A 24,191-nucleotide genomic window follows, 5' to 3' on the forward strand; every position below is an offset into this window, starting at 1 on the left:
CAAGTGCACAGAAGTCAAGAATTGGGGTTTGGGAACCTCCACATAGATTTCAGAGGATGTATGAAAATGCCTGGATGCCTAGGCAAAAGTCTGCTGCAGGGGCAGGGCCCTCATGAAGAACCTCTACTAGAGTAGTGTGGAAGAGAAACGTGGGGTCAAAGCCCCCACACAGAGTCCCTACTGGGGCACTACCTAGTGAAGCTGTGAGAAGAGCACCACTGTCCTCCAGACCCCAGAAAGGTAGATTCACTGACGACTTGTGCCATGTTCCTGGAAAAGCCACAGACACTCAACACCAGCCTGTAAGGCAGCCAGGAGGGAGGCTGTATCCTGCAAAACCATGGGGGTGGAGCTGCCCAAGACCATGGGAATCCACCTCTTGCATCAGTATAACCTGGATGTGAGACATGGAGTCAAAGGAGATCATTTTGGAGCTTTAAGATTTGACTGCCCCACTGGATTTCAGACTTGCATGGGGCCTGTAGCCCCTTCATTTTGGCCAATGTCTCCCATTTGGAATGGCTGTATTTACCCAATGCCTGTGACCATTGTATCTAGGAAGTAACTAACTAGCTTTTGATTTTACAGGCTTATGGGGGAAGGGACCTGCCTTGTCTCACATGAGACTTTGGACTGTGGACTTTTGAGTTAATGCTGAAATGAGTTAGAACTTTGGGGAACTGTTGGGAAGGTATGATTGGTTTTGAAATGTGAGGACAAGATACTTGGGAGGGGCTGAGGGTGGAATGATATGATTGGGCTGTGTTCCCACCCAAATTTCATGTTGAATTGTCGTTCTCATAATTTCCATGTGTTGTGGGAGGGACCTGGTGGGAGATAATTGGATCATTTGGGTGGGTCTTTCATGTGCTAGTCTCATGATAGTGAATAAGTCTCATGATATCCGATGGTTTTATAAGGGGGAGTTTCCCTGCACAAATTCTCTTCTCCTGTCTGCCACCATGTGAGATGTGACTTTCACCTTTCACCTTGACTGTGAGGCCTCCCCAGCCACGTGGAACTGTGAGTCCATTAAGCCTCTTTCTTTTGTAAATTGTCCAGTCTCAGGTATGCCTTTATAAGCAGCGTGAAAATGGACTAATACACATGTCATACCATTGCTTTGACAACAACACATGGAAATACATTATGATTCCCATTTTGTAGATAAGAAAGTAGAATCTCCGAGAGGTAACTTGTGGGTCACAGAGCTATTAAATAAGGATGTCAGGATTCAGACCCAGATTTTTATATTCCAAAATCTGCACTCTTCCCACACGTAAGGACCCTCTCACTGGCTCTGAATATATTAAAATATTTTTGCTTAGAAAAGACCCTGTATTTATTAATGACTGTTGTTTCTTTCCTAGCTGTGCAAAGCCATGCTGAGCATACTCAAAGTTAAGCCTCAGTAAACATAGAAGGTTTCTTCTGCCTTCCCCGGTTCTTTTAACATGTGGCATCTGCCCAAATTGGATCTTATCACGAAGTCTCTCATGATAAACATTCCCCAACAGAGCCATTCTTCAACAAGCATGACTCTATCTTAATACATTTTATACAACTTTTGATTAGTTTTCAAATCAAAGGCTATTGAAAGAATCAAGACTCTCTGAGAACTGGGAAAAAGTTTTGTGTAGATAAAAATCTGCTTAAGAGAAAGTAACAAGGAGTGGGAGTAAAAGAACACTTGTTTAGATAAAGAAGTCTTGTGAATTCTGCCAATTTCATGTTTAGAAATGGTCTCAAGGAAAGAGAGCATTGTGAAATCTTCATATCTGCAGAAGACACTTCCTGGTATTAAAAAGCTTGGCTCACAGGAGTGTGCTGGAAAGTCTCACAAAACCATGTCAACAGGCAATTGACAAAACAAACAAACAAACAAACAAACCAAACCAAACCAAACCCCCCCCCAAAAAAAAACCTAACAAAAAAGGAGCAATAATACTGAAAAGCAACAATTTTAGGGAAAACAATTAAAACCACAGAAATACAAGGAAGAACTTAACCAATCCTTTCCAACCCAAGAGAATCAATGAGTTATTACAGAGTCTCCAAAAACATTAAATGTCTTCATATATGCAAAGGGACAATGACTCAAGCATTCACTCTGAATTATTTTTAAAAAGGACGATGGAGACAAAACAGTAAACATTATCTGTCCCTGTAAGGTAATGCTGATAGTGACCTCTGCCAAACTCTGCCTGACAGCTCACCCTTGCTTAGATTCTTCTCCTTCCCTGTGTTGCTTTCCGTACTAGTAGTTTATGGCTTCTCTTTAATAAATCACTTGCACAGAAATCATGAGCTCAAGGTCTACCTCTGAGGGAACCCAACCTAAGACAGGGATCTTATAAATTATATGACAAAGACAGCTCATTACAACTCCAAAGGAGTCAGGAATCACTACACTTTGATGCTTTGCTGTTTATTAACTATAGTCTTAAAATCATAGCAGAAATTTAACTCATATGTAATTAGCAAACCAACCCTCTCAAATGGAGGCATCTTAAAATAACTATTGATTCTCAATTTCCTGGCCCATCAAGGAATAAGAATGTGTTTTGCTAATTTGAAACCCAAACGTACCTTGCTTGACTATCAAAAACATCAGAAAGTCTTATTATCAATATGATAAATTACTCAGAAAAAGTGGAGCTGGAGATAGAATCAGTACAGCAAGAAGTAGGAAAGCTGCATTTCTTTTAAAAACAGCCAAGATAAAATGCTGGGCTTTTAAAAATATTTACGATCACAATGCAATGATAGAATTGACTTGATGGAAGAAAATTGGGCATTCAAACAAAAAAAAACCTGGCATTTTAAAGAGAACATGTTGGTCTTGGAAAATTCTTTTAAACCACTTCTGCTGTTGAATACGGACACATACTAGAGGATTTCCACTTTAATTTTTATAGATATGTAGCTGAAATTTATTTTTAAAATGACTCTAAATTGAATTCTTGCAAAATAAATATAGTGGGGAAGGGGTTATATGTTCAGCAAAGGCAGTTATCAGTACTCATTTTTTCCCGTTTTACCTTTTTAGGTGATACTTATGGGGATTCACATTTTCATACATAAATGTTATTACAAAAAAATTCAAGCAGTTTTCCTAGTTGTCAGTATCAGTACATGATACAAGAAATGTTGTCATCATTTCTTTGAAATTTGTTGAATATGAACATAAATGTTTCCTTTATGTGTTGTTCTTTCGTTGTGTGCTTCACCAAAAACCATCACTGGCAATTAATTACAAACTTCCAGATTCTATGAAAGGAAGATGAAATTTGTGCTAAGCAATAAACAATCTGATCCACAAGATACATGGTCTTAATTGAATTGATTTCCCCAGATTGGTGGTTTTTAAATTTAAAGGAAATGTTAATTAAAATACGAATCACATATGAGAGAGAGGATTTAAGAATGAGAATGTTCATGGAAATAAGAATAAATAGTTAAGAAAAACCTTGCACATTCATGTTATATGGAAAAATCTTATGTTATGAAACCTTATCCATCCAATAAACATGCTTACAAATAATTTTTAATGACACAAAAATGTTCAAGAAATAATGTAAAACAAAAATAAAGGATAAAATTTACATATACATACTGTATATGTAAATTTCCAACTATATAAAAATTGCATATATATATATATACACACAAACATACACACACACACACACACACATACAAGTGAAAGAAAGGAAATTCAATGCAAATGGAGACTATTTACCTCTGGGAAGTGGAATTCTATGTGAGACTTTAATGTTCATATTATATGGTTATCTAATTTTGTACAATAAGCCCATCAATTCTATAATGAAAATATGTATCAGAAGATATCAAATGTTTGTTTAAGTGGATTGAGGTTTATGCTATTTTAAAAATTGCAGACATTGATGCCCTTTATAGATCCTAGGACAATACTGGGATTAAGAACTTTAAAAAGCAGAAACTCGACCCCTTCCTGACACCTTACACTAAAATTGACTCCAGATGGATTAAAGACTTAAACATAAGACGTAACACCATAAAAACACTAGAAGGAAACCTAGGCAAAACCATTCAGGACATAGGCGTAGGCAAGGACTTTATGACCAAAACACCAAAAGCATTGGCAACAAAAGCCAAAATAGACAAATGGGACCTAATCAAACTCCACAGCTTCTGCACGGCAAAAGAAACAGTCAATAGAGTGAATCAGCAACCAACAGAATGGGAAAAAATTTTTGCAGCCTACCCATCTGACAAAGGGCTGATATCCAGAATTTACAATGAGCTAAAAAAGATTTACAAGAAAAAAACAAACAAGCCCATTCAAAAATGGGTGAAGGATATAAACAGATACTTTACAAAAGAAGACATACAAGAAGCCAACAAACATATGAAAAAATGCTCATCATCACTGGTCATTAGAGAAATGCAAATCAAAACTACATTGAGATACCATCTCACGCCAGTTAGAATGGCGATCATTAAAAAATCTGGAGACAACAGATGCTGGAGAGGATGTGGAGAAATAGGAACACTTTTACACTGTTGGTGGGAGTGTAAATTAGTTCAACCACTGTGGAAAACAGTGTGGCGATTCCTCAAGGACCTAGAAATAGAAATTCCATTTGACCCAGCAATCCCATTACTGGGCATATATCCAAAGGATTATAAATCGTTCTACTATAAGGACACATGCACACGAATGTTCATTGCAGCACAGTTTACAATAGCAAAGACCTGGAACCAGCCCAAATGCCCATCGATGATAGACTGGACAGGAAAAATGTGGCACATATACACCATGGAATATTATGCAGCCATTAAAAACGAGGAGTTCACGTCCTTAGTAGGGACATGGATGAACCTGGAAAACATCATTCTCAGCAAACTGACACAAGAACACAAAACCAAACACCACATGTTCTCACTCATAGGTGGGTGTTGAACAAGGAGAACACATGGACACAGGGAGGGGAGCACTATACACGGGGGTCTGTTGGGGGGGAGGGGGGATAGTGGGGGGGTGGGGAGTTGGGGAGGGATAGCATGGGGAGAAATGCCAGATATAGGTGAAGGGGAGCGAGGCAGCAAATCATACTGCCACGTATGCACCTATGCAACAACCTTGCATGTTTTTCACATGTACCCCAAAACCTAAAATGCAATTAAAAAAAAAAACTTTAAAAAATTGTTTGCTGTGTAAACATTTTGTTAATTTAGTTATTTGCATTAAATATTTAAATTATGCTTAATTCCTCTGCAATATAAGAATAATTATAAAAATGAAATGCATGTTAGCCTGATCTTATTATAAATTCAAACTGGTTAAACTATAACTCCTATTCATATAGGAACATTCTTATTAGATTACTGTTGATATAAAATGGTCATCTGCCTGAAATCTAAAATGTTAGATGTGACATTTTTATTAGTGAAGTTTTCACTTATATTATTTTCTTAGGAATGAAATACCTATTTTTCCAAGGATATAGTTGATATTAGATATTCCCTTATGAACTGACTTGTTTTGAGGGGGTGGGTCTTCTTTACTCCCCTTTCCAGCCCCAACATTCAGCCACGTTCTGGATTACATGGGCTTTATTGTTCTGTTTCTGTAATTTATGGTGAAAGGGAACGGTACTTCATTGGGATGTGAGTATCAATTAACCCCTGCTTCCCAGAGGCATGTTTTCTACACCAATTCTGGCTAGAGACAATACACAAAGAAGGGAAAGGGTAGTAAAATGGGAATATGGAGGAGAGTAAAAAATATACAGAGGACCCTTTAACAACATAGGTTTGAACTGCCCTGGTTCATCTATACAAGGATTTTAAAATATAAGCACAGTCAGCTCTCCGTAATCTTGAGTTTCAAACAAAGATTGAAAACACAGTATTTGTGGGATATGAAACTCACATTTACAGTGGACAACTCTCCCTATACACAGTTTCCACAAGGCCAACTGTAGCCTTGAGTATGTGGGAATTTTGGTATATACCAATGTCCTGAAACCAATCCCCAGCCTATACTGAATATCTCTTTATATAGACTCTCTCCACATATAGATATATATGTAGAGAGAAAGCCTATCTCTCTATACATTTCTATATATAGTCTAGGTATTTGAAATAATATAAATATAATAATATGAATATAATATAGACATATTAGTAATTTGAAATAATATAGATATCTATATAGAGACTTATATAGATACAAATAATAGATATACTCTCAGGTAACAATCTTACTTATGGTTATGGTGACCTATTATTTCAAACCTCCTAGAAAATGTTCTAAAATAGCTAGAAGAAAATAATTCTAATGTTTCTTACATAAGGAAAAGATAAATATTTAAGGTGATGGATATCACAATTACACTGATTTAACCTTTACAAGTTATATAAATGTATGAAATTATAACATGTACCCTGAAAATATGTGCATCTATTATGTATCAATAAAACATAAAATGTAAAAAAAACATTAAAAATGGTCCAGCAAGTTTATTTATTTGGGCGATCCAATGTTTAACATGTCTCTGAATATCAGGTATTTGTGGCCCGGTGCCTATGGTGAGCCTTACAAGTAAAACTTCCTTGGAGAAAAATGCTGTAGAATCAAAATTTAAGTTAGTTTCCCTAAATGTAATTATACATAGAAATTAGTAAGATCTTTGGTAGGAAAACATCCAAAGTTTAAGGTAGATCTGGATTTTTTTGTTCATTTCTCTATGACTCATTAAGCATTTGAATTCCATTAGGGAGCCAGTATGTTCATGCTGGGAGTTTCTGGGAGTCCATTAAGAAGCTTTGTGGCAATTCTATTAGGATTAAACCTAAGTGTTTATCAAACTAGAAGTCCAGTCCAACAGTTATCCTCATGTTTTATGGGGACAATGAGTCTTTAGGCTTTTGAGAAGGTCAAACTAATTTTGTTCTTAGTGGTAGAGTGATAAGATTTGGAAAAACAAACAAATGATCAAACATTTGTAGTGTATTAAAAGGGTATTATTGCTTGGTGCTTAGACTCCCTGACTTCCAGGCTGAATATATAATTCTTGAAATCACTTCAAATCCATTTGAACCAAATATTTAACTTATCTGCAGGATTCCAAATAAGCAATTTGAATACACATTGCCCTCCTGTTTCTCCTTCCTTCTCTTCCCCTAGCACTGAAATGATGAAATCAATCACATTAAGAGAAAACCATAAGGTGAATGGCAGTTACTAGGCTGAGGTCTGTGGTCTCTTGAAGATACTAAGTTCTGGCTTGTTTAGTGGCCCATTTCAGCTGAGGCAGACTTACAGAAGAAAACAAAATACATTTGCACACTGGTTTTCAGTCAGCATCAAGAATAGAACAATTTAAGGAATTCTTGTCAGTTTTCAGTGTGCAAGAGCAATGGCTCAATAAAAGTCATAGTAACTTTGGATAATGCCACACAACTTAGAGGTCAACACTATCAGTAAATACCAGGCTAAGGAAATGATTTCTGTCTTATTCAATTTCTCTGATAGCTATTAGGAAGGTTGTGGGTAGACTTTCAATAGGGTCTGAATAGATGCAGTCCTGGCATAAGCATCACAATGAGGAAAGGGTAGAAGTATGGAATGAGGCAACCTCAGCTCTGTTGTTTCCCAGCGGAAAAATTATTTAGTCTCTCTACAGTTCAGGTGCCATAGCTGTAGTACAGTATAGTACTACCTACTTCAGAGATTACATGGGGATTAAGTGAGGAAACATTTGTGAATTGGATAATACATTCTGTGGTGTGAGGCAGGCATTGTATAGTTTGATGTCTATTTTTTTCTGGGCCCCCTGCAAGGTCAGATAAAATTTTCAGAGGTTAAAAGTGGCCTAAGAGTTGAATGTGGCCTCTGGAGCCAGGCTGCAGGGCTAGAAATCACAGTTCTGCCACTTACTAGTTGTGCAAACATGGACAAGTTATTTAACTTTGAACTGTCGGTTCCTCATCTGTAAATGGGGATATTAATAGTTCCTAAGACATGGGTAAAATGAATTTATATCCTTTCCTTTACAATGTTGTAGAATCTTCTATTTCTTGGTATTTTCTATGCCTCCAGGTTTATTTACTGTTATTCCACTAGAGGCAACAAAACACATTTAAGTTGTTTCAGAACATGAGCTACTACAGATTGGGTGAGGCATAATCTGGAGGTGGTGAGACCCTGTGACATCTAACCTCCCAGACAGGTGCCCATGCTCCATCTCTAACAGCCATCTCTATCCCAACTCTATCTAATTTCTTGGACTGCAGATATTCTGCTTCTTCCTGAGATGCCTATCAGGACTTTTGGGTATAGGTAGCTATTTCCAAGACTAGAACCTACAAAAATATTGTCTCAAACACCAAAGATTAGTAAACTATGGCCACTGGATCAAATCCAGCCCCCTACTTATATTGGTAAATTAAGTTGTATTGGAACAAAACCACTCCCCTCTCTTTTTAGAAACATATTGTCTATTGCTGTTTTTATACTGCAATGGCAAACTAGTTGTAATGGAGAACATATGGCCTATAGAGCCTAAAATATTTACTATCTGGCCATTTACAGAAAACATCTGCTAACCCCTAGACTATATCATGGATAAAGCCCAATCCATGATTGTGAACTCCTTAGATTGTGTCTCTGCTCATCTCCATTATGCCAAAAATAAAAGCAGCACTTGGACCATAGAAGGTGCTCAACAAACATTGATTAATTCTGACTTTTGAGGATTGTACGGTGCTTTTGGCTACATATAACAGAAAATCTAATTCAAATTGCTATAAATAATAAGAAAACATATGGCTTAAATAACAATCTCAAAGGTGTGGCAGGTTCTAGTGTATCAGGATGCTGACGAAAATTTTCTGCCATTCTTTTGGCTCAGCTTTGTTGACATGCTAGTTTTTGTCCTTAATGGCAACTGGGATAATATGTTTCATTGAACACATCCAGTGGAAAAAGGACCTTTGATAAAATCTGGACTATATGTCTGAGTGGGTCATGTTTGGTCTCATGTCCACCTCTATACCAGTGATAGTTTCCAGAGGATTATCAGTATTGGTATGGTTAATTATTTAAAAATTCACTGCTATTTACACACCTACAGTGAACTCATTTTTGACAAATGTGCAAAGAACATACACTGGGGAAAAGACAGTCTCTTCAATAAATAGTGCTGGGAAAACTGGATATCCATATGCAGAAGAATGAAACTAGACCCTATCTCTTACCATGTACAGAAAAATCAAAGTCGTTTAAAGATTTAAATCTAAGACCTCAAACTATGAAACTATTACAAGAAAACATTGCAGAATATCTCTAGGACATTGGTTTGGGCAAAGACTTCTTGAGAAATACCCTAAAAGCATGGGCAATCAAAGCAAACATCAACAAATAAGATTATATCAAATTAAAAAGTTTCTGCACAGCAAAGATATAGTCATCAAAGAGACAATCCACAGAATGAGAGAAAATATCTACAAACTACTCTTAAGACAAGGGATTAATGACCAGAAGACATAAGGAACTCAAACAACTCTATAGGAAAAAAATCTAATAATCAGATCAAAAAATGGGCAAAAGATTTAAATAGACATTTCTCAAAAGAAGACATACAAATGGCAAACAGGCCTATGAAAAGGTGCTCAACATTGATCATCAGATAAATGCAAGACAAAACTACAAGGAGATCATTTTACCCCCGTTAAAAAGGCTTTTATCCAAGACAGGTAGTAAAAAATGCTGGCAAGGATGCAGAGGAAGAGGAACTTTCATACGCCATTGGTGAAAATGTAAATTAGTACAACCACTATAGAGAATAGTTTGGAGGTTCCTCAAGAAACTACAAATTGATCTACCATATGATCCAGCAATCCCACCCAAAAGAAAGGAAACTGGTATATCGAAGAGATCTTCATGCCTATGCTTGTTGCAGCACTGTTCACAATAACTAAGATTTGGAAGCAGCCTAAGTGTCCTTCAACAGATGAATGGATAAAGAAAATGTAGTACATATATACAGTGGAGTACTATTCAGCTATAAAAAAGAATGTGATCCAGTCATTTGCAACAACATGAATGGAACTAGAGATCACTATGTTAAGTGAAATAAGCCTGGCACAAAAAGACAAACTTCACATGTTCTCATTTATTTGTGGGATTTAAACACCAAATCATTGAACTCCTGTACATAGATAGTAGAAGGATGGTTACCAGAATCTGGAAAGGGTAGTGTGGGGCTGGGGTGAGGGAAGCGAGGATGGTTAATGGGTCCAAAAAAAATAGAACGTATGAATAAGACCTTCTATTTGATAGCATAGTATGGTCACTATAGTCAATAATAACTTAATGATATATTTTAAAGTAAAGAATTTAATTGGATTATTTGTAACTCAAGGGATAAACGCTTGAGGAGATGGATACCCCGTTCTCCATGTTGTGCTTGTTTCACATTGCATGCCTGTATCAAAACATCTCATGTACCCCATAAATGTATATACCTACTATGTACCCACAAATATTTAAAACAGTTTTTTAAAAATTTTTTTGAGATGGATTCTTGCTCTGTCACCCAGGCTGGAGTTCAGTGGGGTGATCTTGGCTCACTGCAACTTCTGTCTCCCAGGTTCAAGGGTTTCTCCTGCCTCAGCCTCCTGAGTAGCTGGGACTACAGTCACGTGCCACTACACTCAGCTAATTTTTTGTATTTTTTAGTAGAGATGGGGTTTCACCATGATAGCCAGGATGGTCTCCATCTCCCGACCTCGTGATCCGCCCACCTAAGCCTCCCAAAGTGTTGGAATTACAGGCGTGAGCCACTGCGCCTGGCCTAAAACATTTTTTAAAAAATTTTAAAAAATTGTGAGAAAAAAAAACAAAAAACCACTGCTAGAGCTGAATAAAACTTAGATTTGGATAGAAAGGAAGAAAGGAGAAATGTATGTTGTAAGGCAACCGATAGAGTCTACCACTGAGGCAAGCCCAAGAGTAGGTGCCAAAGGAAACATACGTGCAAATATGTTTTCATGCACGGTAGTCGAATAGAAATGATGTTCCCTTAGTGAGAATAAAGCTCACAATATACTGCTGAAATGGAATAGTCACTAATAAGTTGAGGATTTTTAACTATAGGTCAATATCACAAAGTAGATATTTAACAGTAGTTTTTAGGTGTGGGAGATCAAATAGAGTAAAAATTTGTTAATGAGAATTTTTTGGAGTAGGTATTATGACCCACGTACAGTTACATGTTAGTCTGAGTTCTTTTGAAGTGAAAAGCAATTTAAGGTAGGAAATAATCAACAATGATTTCCATTTGTGTTTCCAAATTGTCAGTATTTTTAATCCATTTGCAATAATTGTTGATAGCTCAATTTTATTCACAACATTTCTTTTTTTCTTCATTGCAGTAAAGCTGTCAATAAATTTGAGTGACTTGTTCTCCATAGAGAACGTTAAAATGCTCTCACCCTCTAACAGTGAAAACCTGTGTCTAGCTATCTTCTACCACTCCTTCCTACTTAGTCTGAAGGAGAAGAATATATGTAAATATATTTGAACCTCTTGAATGAACTTAAAATGCAATGGTAGTAGGCAGATGCCTATTTCCCAGCTGATGATTTATTCCTGGAGGTAATTATCAGGCTTGCCATGTGCCTTCTGGGTGTGGAGCAGTAAAGCTGTCAATAAATTTGACTGACTTGTTCTCCATAGAGAACGTAAAGGTGGAGCACCTTTACGAGTCCCCAAAGACCAGTCCCACTTTAATCAATGCCATATTTTAGTAGGTATGTGGACTGTGAAGCATATTTGGGTGTCAGGCCTAAAATATTGATTCAGTACAATTTTTACACTTTTTCACTCCTCTACTTTTTTTTTTTTTATCTCAAAGGACAACCTGTTCAAACATGCAAACAAACAATAAATCCACTGCTTCTCAAACTCCAGTTTACTAACTTTTCAGAAGTGTATTCTTTGTAATCTTTATAAGTCTAAAAAAATTATTTGGTTTCCATTTTCTTCTGAAACTGATTAGTACAGTCTGAAGGTGGTTTTGTGATTCACGGTAAACAGCCAAAACATAGTTGACCTATATTTGCCAATGTGAAAAGGTCTTTTCACATTTCAAAGGCAAGCACAAATGTTCACCTTCTCTGTGAAACCATTGCTTCAATTTCTATGTTATTCATAATTAATTAATTCTTCCTTTAGACTACCCCCCAAATATCAATTTTTACCTCTGTAGCATGATGAAAAGTATTGTAATAGCAAGCACCGAAGTTTACTGCTGTAATAAAATGTTACCCACCTAAATTTCTTGTGTTGATGGTTTTGGAGGATATCAAGAAAAAAGGACTACGTTCTCTGGCCTGGCAAAGACAAGAGTAAGGAATAGCCATAAGTGGTGAGATGCAAGGAGAGAGGAGAGTTCAACAGAAGCAGGGATACAGAGCCAGGATGAGCTCTAGAATTCACAAAAGTGTGGGAATGGGGGCTATAGCCAGTTTTATATAAATTCCTGAGATAGTTAAGGAATCTGTGTGAACTTAACTAGACCACTGGGTGCTCAGATACTTTGTTAAACATTATTTCTGGATGTTTCTGTGAGCGTGTTTCTGTATGAGATTAACATTTGAATCAGTAGACTGAGTAAAGCAGGTTGCCCTCCCCAATATAGATAGGCCTCGTCTAATCTGCTGAAGGTCTGAATAGAGTAAAAAGCTGATTAAGAATGAATTTTCTCTGTCTGTCTTCAAGCTGGGATATCAGATTTCCCTTGCTTTTGGCCGTCAGACTTGGACTGGAACTTACACCGTCACCTCTCCTGGTTCTCAGGCCTTTGGGCTCAGACTCAAATTATACCATCAGCTGTTTCAGACATCCACTGTGGGTCTTGGAACATATTCTCTGTGGATAGGAGGGACTACGGTACTATGGTATATTTTCTACATTCATAATTGAACAAGATGCTAAATTTTACTTAAGCCTGATAAAAATAAAAGTATAATTTTTCCTTAAGTTCACAGAGCCCCTAAATTCTATACCAGGATACCAGTTGGGTCATCTTTTTTTTAATATCATCCTGTCTTTTCTCCAGAGTCCAGCATCGCATATAATATAAAATAGGTGATAAATGTTTACAGAATTTATTTGCCATGCAGACCTACTGGGCTAGAGTTAAGTTACCCTAAACTGATTTAGGTTTTACTTAAATTCATAATAAAAGGAGGGCGATTCAGAGGAGGATAAAGGGAGAAAAGCCAACAGAAAGTTATACTATCTGACCAAGATGCTTAATCTTGGGCTTCTTTCTTTAGCTTGAATTTTTTTTTTCTTTACCGGTATGTAAACCACAATGACTGTGATAAAAATTGTTGGGAAGATCACAGCTTGTAAATCAAATGAACCAAAATCCTTTACTTTAATGCTCACCTTGCAGACTTATATTTCCCCTGAAACGAACTTTATTAAATAGCAACAGCTTTGGTAATACAAACTTCATAGTGTCTCAGATTGGTTTTTCCAGAAACAAATTCTGCTATGTAGATTTGTGTGCAAGCAACTTATGCAATGCTCTCAGGAGAAATCTGTAAGGGAGTAAGGGAGGCAGGAGAAGGTAGCGAGAAGGGCTAAGCAAGGGTGTGATTTTTAGGTGAAGTCCAGCCTCAGCATCAACCCACGGGAAGCTCTGGAGCTTAAGTTGCATTGCAGTCTGTCCTGCCTTGAGGCAAAGGATTTCTGTACCTGTCAGCAACTCAAGTTTGCCTGGCACTTGTGTCTCTTTAATACTAGGGAAACTCCAGTCAGCCAAAGGTAATTTTGTATTTCAAGTCCTTAGAAGTAAAGTGCATGAAAACTAGGAGATAAGAGGGACTCCAGGGGATCTGAATAGAGCACTGATAGTGTTCATTGCAACTAGTAAATCAAGGGCAACACAAACCAACTATAGGGCTAATAATTATAATCAACAATTTTTGAGTGCTTACTGTATGCTGGCATTGGTCTAAGCTGTTTATAATATCAGCTTATTTAATCCTTAGAACAATCTTATGAGGTCACTAATATTTCTGTTGTAAAATGAGGAAACTAGATTTGTCTATGGAAGCATCTTGTCTAAAGTGACACAAATATTTCATGGCAAAACTAAGATTTCAACTCTGGCTGTGTGATTCAACAGCATACACCCTCAGCATCATGCCACCCACTTTGGGATGACTTCTCAATACACCAAGCTGTTGAGAGTGGTGGAGCCTGAGTCATATTACAGGAGCTCAGAACAAAATGAGACAACTCATCGAATGCAGTTAGTGCAGATCGAACAAAGAGACAAGACATAGCTTTAGAAAATCTGCTTTCTATAGAAGTATCTCTTGGATTTATAAACAGCCTTTTTTATGCTACTCTCAAAAAACTTTGAAGAGCCAGGAAACCAATGACTTTATTCTTGATACTGTATTGTATATTACACAATTTAGCTGAATTTACTTATAGGGAATAAGGAAAGACCAGGGAAGAAAAATTGAATGAGAAAAAGAAATATAGGGTATAATAATTAATACAAGTTCTTGATAATGACAGAAACAAATATTCTGAATGAAGTCCTATTCATTGTACTTCAGTGTTTCTGGGGATCTGGTTCTTAAATTGTTTCTTCCTATAGAAAGTGATTTTTAATTCCCCTTAGAATGTCATCAATTCCTAGTTAATATGTCACCCCTTGTAAACAATATAATTTTTTGCAATGCATTACACAATTTAGTTACTTTTAATGACTTGACTAGTAATGTCAAAAATATTATTCATGATTTCTTTAAAATCATTAGCTATGTTTTATTGCCACCTGAATTCTACAAAAATTCTAGAAAAAGTACACTAATTTTTATCAAAACCTTTGTTTCTTCAAGATTAGTTGAATATCTTGGAAAAGGAGAAATGAATCTTCTGGGCTCTTAACTATGAAATAAATACCAATCAAGAATATTTAAATGTATTTCCATTTCTAAAGAAGCTAGTGGCTTTAGGCACATTAAAGATTTTTGCAATATGTGAAGATAATAATCTGACACATTTTCTCCTCAGGTAAAATAAATATAAGCTTCTGATTGTAGCTTGTGAAGCCATACAAGACACAAAAACTACACATTGCATAGTTGGCAGTGACTGAGGAGGGAACTCTATTTCTGCTCCTTTTTTCTGGGGTGAGGTGTAATAAGCAAATATATTAAAAAACAAAGACATTACAGGCAGCAGCCAATCACAGTGGATGTTGCAAATGATCAGAACAATGATGTGACCAATTACAGCAGGTGATGCAACCAATCAGAATTGATGCTGGATGAAATATTAGGTGAAATCATACACAGGAAACCAGCTAAAATATGAGCTCTGCCTACAGTGGATATGAAACTCAACTGTGCCCATATCATTCAACTTTCTTCAAAAGAAACTTATTTTAAAAAATTCAAGTGGTTTCTGGGGTATAATGGGAATATTTTACTCTCTAGGTCCCTTTCTTCTCCCAGCTGTGCTGGAGGCAAATACCTGGTAAGATTGATCTGACAAAGGCATTACAAATAAATAATAGCTAACATTTATTGAACACTTAGGTAACAGGCGTTACACATGTGTAAACTTCCTTAATCTTTACAACAGGTCTATGAGGTGGGTACTATTATTATCTATGTTTTACCAATGAGGAAACCAAGGCACAGAGAGGTTGAGTAGCTTGCTCAAAGTCACATGACTAATATTTTCCAGAGCTGGTACTCAAACTTGGGTAGTCCTTCCTCTTCATTAAAAATTATGACTTTATTAGCAAATTAAGTGCTCTCATCAACACCATATTATTAGCTAAATTTCATCCTCATGTCTGGCTAAATGGTGAAACACCAAAGAAGTTTTCTGATATTTGGGCTACTGCTGAGAACCCATGAAGTTCCTAACTGACTTCTGTCTCCAGTGTGATTGCACTTGCCCCATTTCTGATCTAAATTGCTTCAAACAAACAGAAAGCAGTCGAGGTCTGAAAAAATAAAAAGAATACTACCTTATTCTCTTGTCCTCCACTTTTTTCAAATATTCATCTCTCTTTAGGACTCCCAGGATCATTTCCTTCTCATGATCTAATAAAAATGACAGATTGATGAACTCTGAGTTCTTAGACATGGTATTTCAGCAGCAGCTCTCAGTAGCAATAGTTGAATCTTCAAGAATGCGAATTGATATCTACAACTAAGATTCCCCCAATCAACTCAGAATCACTCAGTTGTTTGGTGTAAAATTGTTTTTACAAGGTCTCTGCAGAATTGCTGTTGGTAGTTAGGTATTCTTTCAGGATATACATAGAACAGCCTCCATGGGATCACACTCCAAGAAAGTCATCATTGTTTTAACTGAAAAATATATCCAAAGCCTTTGCTGTAGTGTATAGTCAGGCAGCAGCTGAATTTAACTAATGATGCGATGCTCAACTTCAATTCTTCAGAACAGAATCAGATCCTCTGGGACAGAATGCAGAAAACACTAAGACAGTGGAGAAAACAAGAGGAGAGAAAAAGTTAATCAGGCTATTTTTCCTACAGTACTTGTAAAACTGCCCAAATTTTGCAATTTTGTTGTACCTAACTCAAAAAACTATTTTTTAAAACAGTAAACATGCATTTATTAAATCCTTATTTAGTGCTTTTTTTAACCAGGAAATGTTATTTACATTTAGGTGATTCCTGGTTCTCTATGCAAATTCAGTTTTCTCCACTATAATTAGCTTCCTCTACCAGCTGCATCACATCACCACTCTTGCAGCTGACTGATGGGCGAATTGGGTCACCACTTTGGAACACTAAGTGCACAATCTGCACTGTCCGTAACAGGTCAGAACCTTTAGATGGCTCCCTCCTTCTTTCTTCCTTCCTCCCCAAAACTAGGCCCACAACACAAAAGGCACTGCTGTTGAAGCAAATATGAACCTCTGCTACTTGCATCAACCTAAATAGATCTCACAAACATTGCTGAATTAAAAAATCAAGCTACAGGCTGGGTGTGGTGGCTCATGTCTGTAATCCCAACATTTTGGGAGGCCAAGGTGGGAGGATCTCTTGAGGCCGGAATTCAAGACCAGCCTGGGCAACATAGTGAGATCCATGTCTCTACAAAAAATTTAAAAATTAGCTTGGCATGGTGGCACACACCTGTAGTCCCAGGTACTTGGAAGGCTAAGACAGGAGGATCACTTGAGTTCAGGACTGTAGTGAGCTTTGGGATTGTGCCACTGCCCTATAGCCTGGGCAATAGACTGAGATCCTGCTTCTAAAAAAAAATTATGTTATGGAAGAATTCATGAAAAATGATAGCATATATATATATATAAAGTATATAACTTGTAAAAATATGATTTATAAACACATACATTCATAGTATAAATATATGCAAATAAGGAAATCACCAGACCCTGGCTCTGATCCTAACTCTGGAGCACATTCTTTCGTGGTTTGTTACCTGGATTCTCTCTCTAAAGCATCTTAAGAATGATGACTCCTTGGGTAATTCACTTGATTTCTGTGATTGGGCATCATCCCATGATACTGTCCCTTAGCTTCCCCCCAGATCTATGAACCACAATCTACCCGGTCAAACATTAAAATTGGGTAGATATCTCTATATGAAGGATAGGGTTTAACATTAATATTACATGAATATAAAAATGACATTTGGATTATTTGGTATAAAAATCACACAGGAAACATTGTCAACATTGCCACAGAGGTAAGGAAATTTCTTTGTCAATCATGCTTTTTGACTGTGGCTGCCCTAAGACATTTTGTCATCCACTGACAATTGTTATCTTATTTTTTTTTATTATTTTTAATCTTATATATATATATATATAATTGCATTGTAGGTTCTGGGGTACATGTAAAGAACATGCAGGATTGTTGCATAGGTACATACATGGCAATGTGGTTTGCTGCCTCCATCCCCATCACCTATGTTGTCTTATTTTAATCCTCTTTAAAAGGTGGTTTATAATCAGCTAAAGGACTCTAACAACCTGCATTCTTGAATGCAGGTTTCTCATAACATTGGGGATATGACATTAGAATAAAGAAAAAAACTTCCAGGACTCTCATGGAAAGCTGAAGTGTTCATAAATATCAAGCAGTACAGAAGTTAACTGCATGGATTGAACTAATAGAAGATGAAAGTGATCCTTTTGACCTGTTGCCTAAAACGTTGCTCATCCTTTGTTTTGTTTTTCAGCATCAAGTAAACTTTTCTTTTGAACTATTTACAGCTTTTAACAATTGAGTAAAGTATACTTTTGGGAACAAAATTTGAAGCATATTTATTTCTCTCTACCTGACTTCTCCAGAATTGGAACTTATTTGTGAGTATTTTAACTTATGGCAACATAGTTATTTGCATAAGTGCAACGAGAATCTGTTTTCTTTTGCAACAGGACACAATTGGAAAAATCTGTTATTTTACCAAGGCTTTGACTGGAATGGTGTGTTTTCCTTTAAGGAATAAAACTTGCCTTATAGAGCCAATAAAAGCCCCGTGGGAAAACTAGTCTCATACCTTGTCTACACAGTCTCTGTGCAGGGCTTCTGACCTGTGGTAAGTAAAGACTGTCACTTTCTAATAGGTCCAGGAGCTGCAGGTTATCTTGGAACCTCAAGAATTGGCTGGGCACAGTGGCTCACGCCTGTAATCCCAGCACTTTGGGAGGCTGAGGTGGGCAGATCACGAGGTCAGGAGTTCGAAACCAGCCTGGCCTACATAGTGAAACCCTATCTCTACTAAAAATACAAAAAATTAGATGGGCGTAGTGGCAGGCACCGGTAATTCCAGCTACTCAGGAGGCTGAGGCAGGAGAATTGCTTGAACCTGGGAGGCAGAGGTTGCAGCGAGCCAAGATAGTGCCATTACACTCTAGCCTGGGTGACAAAAGTGAAACTCCATCTCAAAAAAAAAAAAAAAAAAGGGAAGAATTTACTCAACTCACAGGTAATTCCGAATATAAACCTATGGCTGGACTCGGCTTTAAAAAGATCATATTTGAGATTCCTTATGAAACAGAGTTCCATCAAAGCCAATTTAAAAAGCCTATGTGAAAAATAATTATTACTTCTGCATTTTATACAAATAATCAAGCCAAGTATAAGCCTAAAGCTTATTTTGCAAGAAAATCGTTCTTACCATGATTTGTCTTTAATACAAATGGAAAACTGGAGAGAGAAAAATTATGTTTCAAGAAGTATGGTACACCTTTTATTAAATTCTAGTCTCATCAGTTGTCTTTTTGAGTTTTTTTCCTGCAATTTAGACTAATCCTGTTTATTCCTGTGAACCAATTAGTGATATCAGACTGCAGCTCAAAAGAGACAAAAGGGATGTGTAATGTAAAAATATGGGTCAATATTCTAATTCTGGGCAAATATTGGAATTGGCTAGTGACTCCATAACAGATTGTTTCCAACAGTTGCCCAGTTCACGGAAAGCCTTCCAATTTAGTTTACTTGAGATAATTTTGCTTATTTTGCTTTACTGTTGTGGAATATATTACTGTTGTACTCTTTGTGTACTAATGCAAAATAAGTTTACTGAAAATGTTCTTAAACTGAACAGTTACTAATCTTCCAGATATCACCTTTTATCAGAACTCAAGAGTTATAAATGGACCTTACTGTGCTGACATTTTCAGACTGAGCTCCTCTCTACCTTGAATACAAGAGACCCTAATATTTAGGGAGGAATATCATTACCCCTGTTCTGGGCTGCATTCCCAGACTTATTCTAAGTCACAGGATGAGAGAGGAGGTTGGCGCAAGATATAGGTCATAAAGACCTTGTCGATAAAACAGGTTGCAGTAAAGAAGCTAGTCAAAACCCACCAAAACTAAGATGGTGACAGGAGTGACCTCTGGTCATCCTTACTGCTTCACTCCCACCAGCACCATGACGGTTTACAGATGCCAGGGCAACGTTGGGAAGTTAACCTGTGTGGTCTAAAAAGGGGAGGCATGAATAATCCACCCCTTGTTAAGCATATAATCAAGAAATAAGCATAAAAATGGGCAACCAACAGCCCTCGGGGCTGCTCTGCATATGGAGTAGACATTCTTTTATTCCTTTATTTTCTTAATAAACTTGCTTTCACTTTACTCTATGTACTTACCCCCAATTCTTTCTTGTGTGAGATCCAAGAACCCTCTCTTGGGGTTTGGATCAGGACCCTTTCCAGTAACAGGTGGCTAAGGAGATCAGAAGTAGGCAAAACCCTATCAAGAAAATCAGCATGTTTTCTCCAGAAGGCAGCACTAGACTATTATTATAAATTTAGTAAGATGGAATGCAGTTAATGATAACACAATCCTTCCAGATAAATACAGGGTGAAGAAAAACAGACAGTGATCCAAGGCATAGACAAGGAAGATCTAAGGGGCTAGGTGATGACAGTGCTCATTCAGACTCCAACTAGGGAAAGGGAATGGAAATGAAAATAATTTTTTGTTCCCTTTAGCGCATGTTCCATGCTAGGTGATGGAGCCTCATTCTGGGAAATTTTCATGCCATGAATCACTGAAATCATACAGCTAATTCCCCTTGCTCAATCTCACTTCCTCCCAGACATTTTTGATTATAAGTTGGCTTCCTATAGAGCTCTCCCTTCAGGAGTGAATGTTCTGGTCCTGTCTATGGAGTTCTCCATATTTGGCTTAGTTTGAACCCAAGTTCTGTTTGCTGTGTGCTAACCAAATCACATTTCTGACCCTTTGTACTGAAGACCAGCATCTGGGCTGCGATGACTTCACCTGAGGATATATTACCATTTCACGTCTCTTTTCAGCTAGTTCATAGCCCCACCTGGAGAATCCCTTACCCACTACACATTTTAATCAAGTAGAAAAAAATGAGTAATTGATCCTCATTCTTTTAATTAAATGTGGCTAGTAAACATGAGTCAGATTAGGAGGGTGAAATTCATTTTTCTTTTACTCTTCAATTCCTAACTTAAACAGATCTCTCTCTTTAAATATAGATGTAGATTTTTCCCTCTGTGGCCAGTAACCTTGTTGAACTGCGCTACGCTATTTAAAAATATGACAAGATGCTTTGTATGTCATGCTGTTGCCTTTCAACATAGATAACTTTGGACAAGTCATTAACTTCTGATTATCAAAAAAGATGTGATAATAAAAAATTCTCATAGCATCACAAATGAACATAAGTTTAAAAACCATCTTTTTTGAGTAACACACAATAAAAAATAATAGGGGCTGATATTTGAATCAAAGGAAAGCGTTTATCTGAATATATCTTATCACTGTGTACTTGAAATGTAGCTTTAAAAATAGAATGCTTTTGAGAGTGCTCTTAGGATGAAATTAATGGAAATAAAATTTCCTGTTTGCCTGTCACCATGTGACAACACGAATCAGATGATTTTTCAGCACACTTCCAAAGATGTTTAGGATGCTTAGAATACAAGCTAAATCATATATGCAAAATTCCCTTGAGGGTGCCTTTCAAATAGAGGAGCAGTCATCCTGCAGGACAGCTGTGATTGGATTACCACAAGCACAGTAGTCTACATGACTGTCAAAAGGTGAGAACTGCCACACTGTGGATAGAGAAAAAAGTAGTAATTTTACAATGAACCCCAAACTGAATGCATCAAGGACAGATGCTATGGAATTGCAGGCATTTCTTTGCAACAGAGCAGTTACTTGTCACATGAGCAATTCTGTGTGGTACATCACATGGGTGTGCCATAGTAAAGATTTTTTTTTTAAAATTTCATAGTGATATTGATTCCCCAAACAACAACAGAAAGGTTAACAGTACCATCAGCTTCAGACCAATACTTCAAGAGCAGTATCTTCAGAATGCTCCAAATAATGACCACTAACACTTATTCAACTAATCTTTATGACTTCCTAATGAAACAAATTGCTATCATTCCTATTTTTTATAGGTGAGAAAACTGAGGCACAGAGACGTTAAGTAACTTGCCAAAGGTAAACTGGTTAGTAAGTAATTCAGAACAGTTTGGTTTCAGGGACCCTGCTTGTAACTACTACATTTGAGGCCACACAGTGCCTTCATGGAGAAACTGTATCCCATAAGATGTTATTAGATATTCTATGGAATTGTTAACAGTGCTGTCCATTTTCATACTGCTATGAAGAAATACCTGAGACTGGGTAATTTATAAAGAGAAAGTTTAATGGACTCACATTTCCACATGGCTGGGGAGGCCTCACAATCATGGTGGAAGGCAAAAAAGGAGCAAAGGCACGTCTTTCATAGTGGCAGGCAAAAGAGCAAGTGCAGGGGAACTGCCCTTTATAAAACCATTAGATCTCATGAGACTTATTCACTATCACGAGAACAGCCTGGGAAAGCCTGTCCCCATGATTCAATAACCTCCCACAAGGTCACTCCCACAACACGTGGGGATTATGGGAGCTACAGTTCAAGATGAGATTTGGGTGGGGACACAGCCAAACTATATCGAGTGACATAGTTCAACAAAAATTTGGATATGTAGAGTTAAATCAAATTAAAATTTTTTTCTATAGAACTTCTCAGAGTCTATAATACTGTAATGTACACTGTGAATTTTCACAAAACTCTCAGTTTGGAAAAAGATATTAGGTTGGTGCAAAAGTAACTGCAGTTTTTGCCATTACTTTTAATGGTAAAAACTGCAATTACTTTTGCACAAATCTAATATTTAAGATCATTGGTTATTTTCTTGGCATTGTGTATTTTGATATTTTTAGAAAAGACTACTTCTATCTTTTAAAATGCTGGCCAGGAGAAAGCCTTAATAAAAATTTCAAAAGAGAAAGATTTGGAAAAGAAATTATAAGATACATTTACATTATAGTGTAATTATCAATAGTTCAAATTTTGCAATAGTCTAAAGTTACAGTGATATCAATGTTCGATTTAAAAATGAGGCATTTAAAAGTATATTGACATGGAAAATATCTAAGTTATATTGTTAGCTGAAAATAAATAAGATAATTATGATTTTCAACTCAATTGCATTTAAAATAATGCAATATATATGCATGTATATAATAAATGTAAATGCATAATAAAAGGTACAAAATAATACATACTGATCATGAATCAGGTTGCATATGAAGATCAGAGTTGGATTGTTAGGGGTCAGAGAAGGGCTGAAAAGAGACTTACTTCCATATTGTTTACTATTTTGGATGTATTCATATAAACCATATTTTATTTTTATGTCTTTAAAAAATTTCAAAAACCAATAAGGTGTGGTGACTGATTAGAGTAAGAAGCCAAAGAAAGAGGCCAAAAATAATGTTAAGAATTGAATCCTAGAAGAATACAGGTGACATTGCCAGCAATAGAAAAGTTGGAGAATGTGCTGGCTTTTGTGGGAAATAGTAGATTTTGTTTTCAAATATGCTGTGAATTAGGTGACACCACTGTGGTTCATCAGCATCATAGTTTTGTGTCTCCATTCTGGCTCTTCTATATGCAATTCCAAAATACAAATTTGATAATTGTTGCTCTTATATTGAATACCCTTTGATGTCTTCCCTTTGCTCTTTAAGAGTTCAAGTTGCTTAATATGGTTTACAAAACCCTTCGTGATTTGGCCCTTGCCTACCTCTCTCTCACGTATCTATTCTCTAACCACACTCAGAATTTCATTCCTCTAAAAAAGCCATAATCTTCCTTACCTTCAGATCTTCCTATTTGTAAGACTCTGCCTGAAATTCTTCCCTCCTTTCTCCATCTCCTAATTCCTAAGTGTCCACAGGGATCTGCTTAAATGGCTGACTCCTAGTGTAGCTTAGCTACCTATGATAAACTGCATAATGGCTCCCAGAGATGTCCATGTCCTTATCTCCAGAACCTGTGAATATGTTACCTTATATGGCAAAACTTTGCAGATGTGATTACACGAAAGATCTTGAGATGAAGAGATTAGCCTGGGTTACATGAGTTAGCTAAATGTAATCACAATGGTCCTTACAAGAGGGAGGTAGTAGAGTTAAGGGCAGAAAAGGAGGTGTGATAACACAAGCAGAGGCTGAGGTGATGGGCTTTGGAGTTGGAGGAACAGCCACAAGCCAAGGAATGCAGATGGCCTCTAGAAGCTGGAAAAGACAAGGAAACAGATTTT

The 24,191-nt window shown here is 36.8% G+C and overlaps 1 protein-coding gene across 2 annotated transcripts in view; it reads right to left on the reverse strand.

Annotated features, from left to right (window-relative positions):
- The window catches only part of SYTL5 (synaptotagmin like 5), a 194,529-nt gene that overhangs the window by 86,132 nt on the left and 84,206 nt on the right, over positions 1-24,191 (reverse strand). For both annotated transcript variants that reach the window (XM_064364420.1, XM_021673268.2), the window contains exon 2: positions 16,065-16,540. In XM_064364420.1, coding sequence (XP_064220490.1) covers positions 16,065-16,183 — 119 coding nt within the window. In that variant the 5' untranslated portion in view covers positions 16,184-16,540. The remainder of the gene's footprint in view (positions 1-16,064; positions 16,541-24,191) is intronic.

The sequence above is a fragment of the Aotus nancymaae genome, unplaced genomic scaffold (genome assembly GCF_030222135.1).
Source record: "Aotus nancymaae isolate 86718 unplaced genomic scaffold, 86718_ANA_hifiasm-v0.15.2.pri h1tg000058l, whole genome shotgun sequence".
Lineage (NCBI taxonomy): Eukaryota > Metazoa > Chordata > Mammalia > Primates > Aotidae > Aotus > Aotus nancymaae.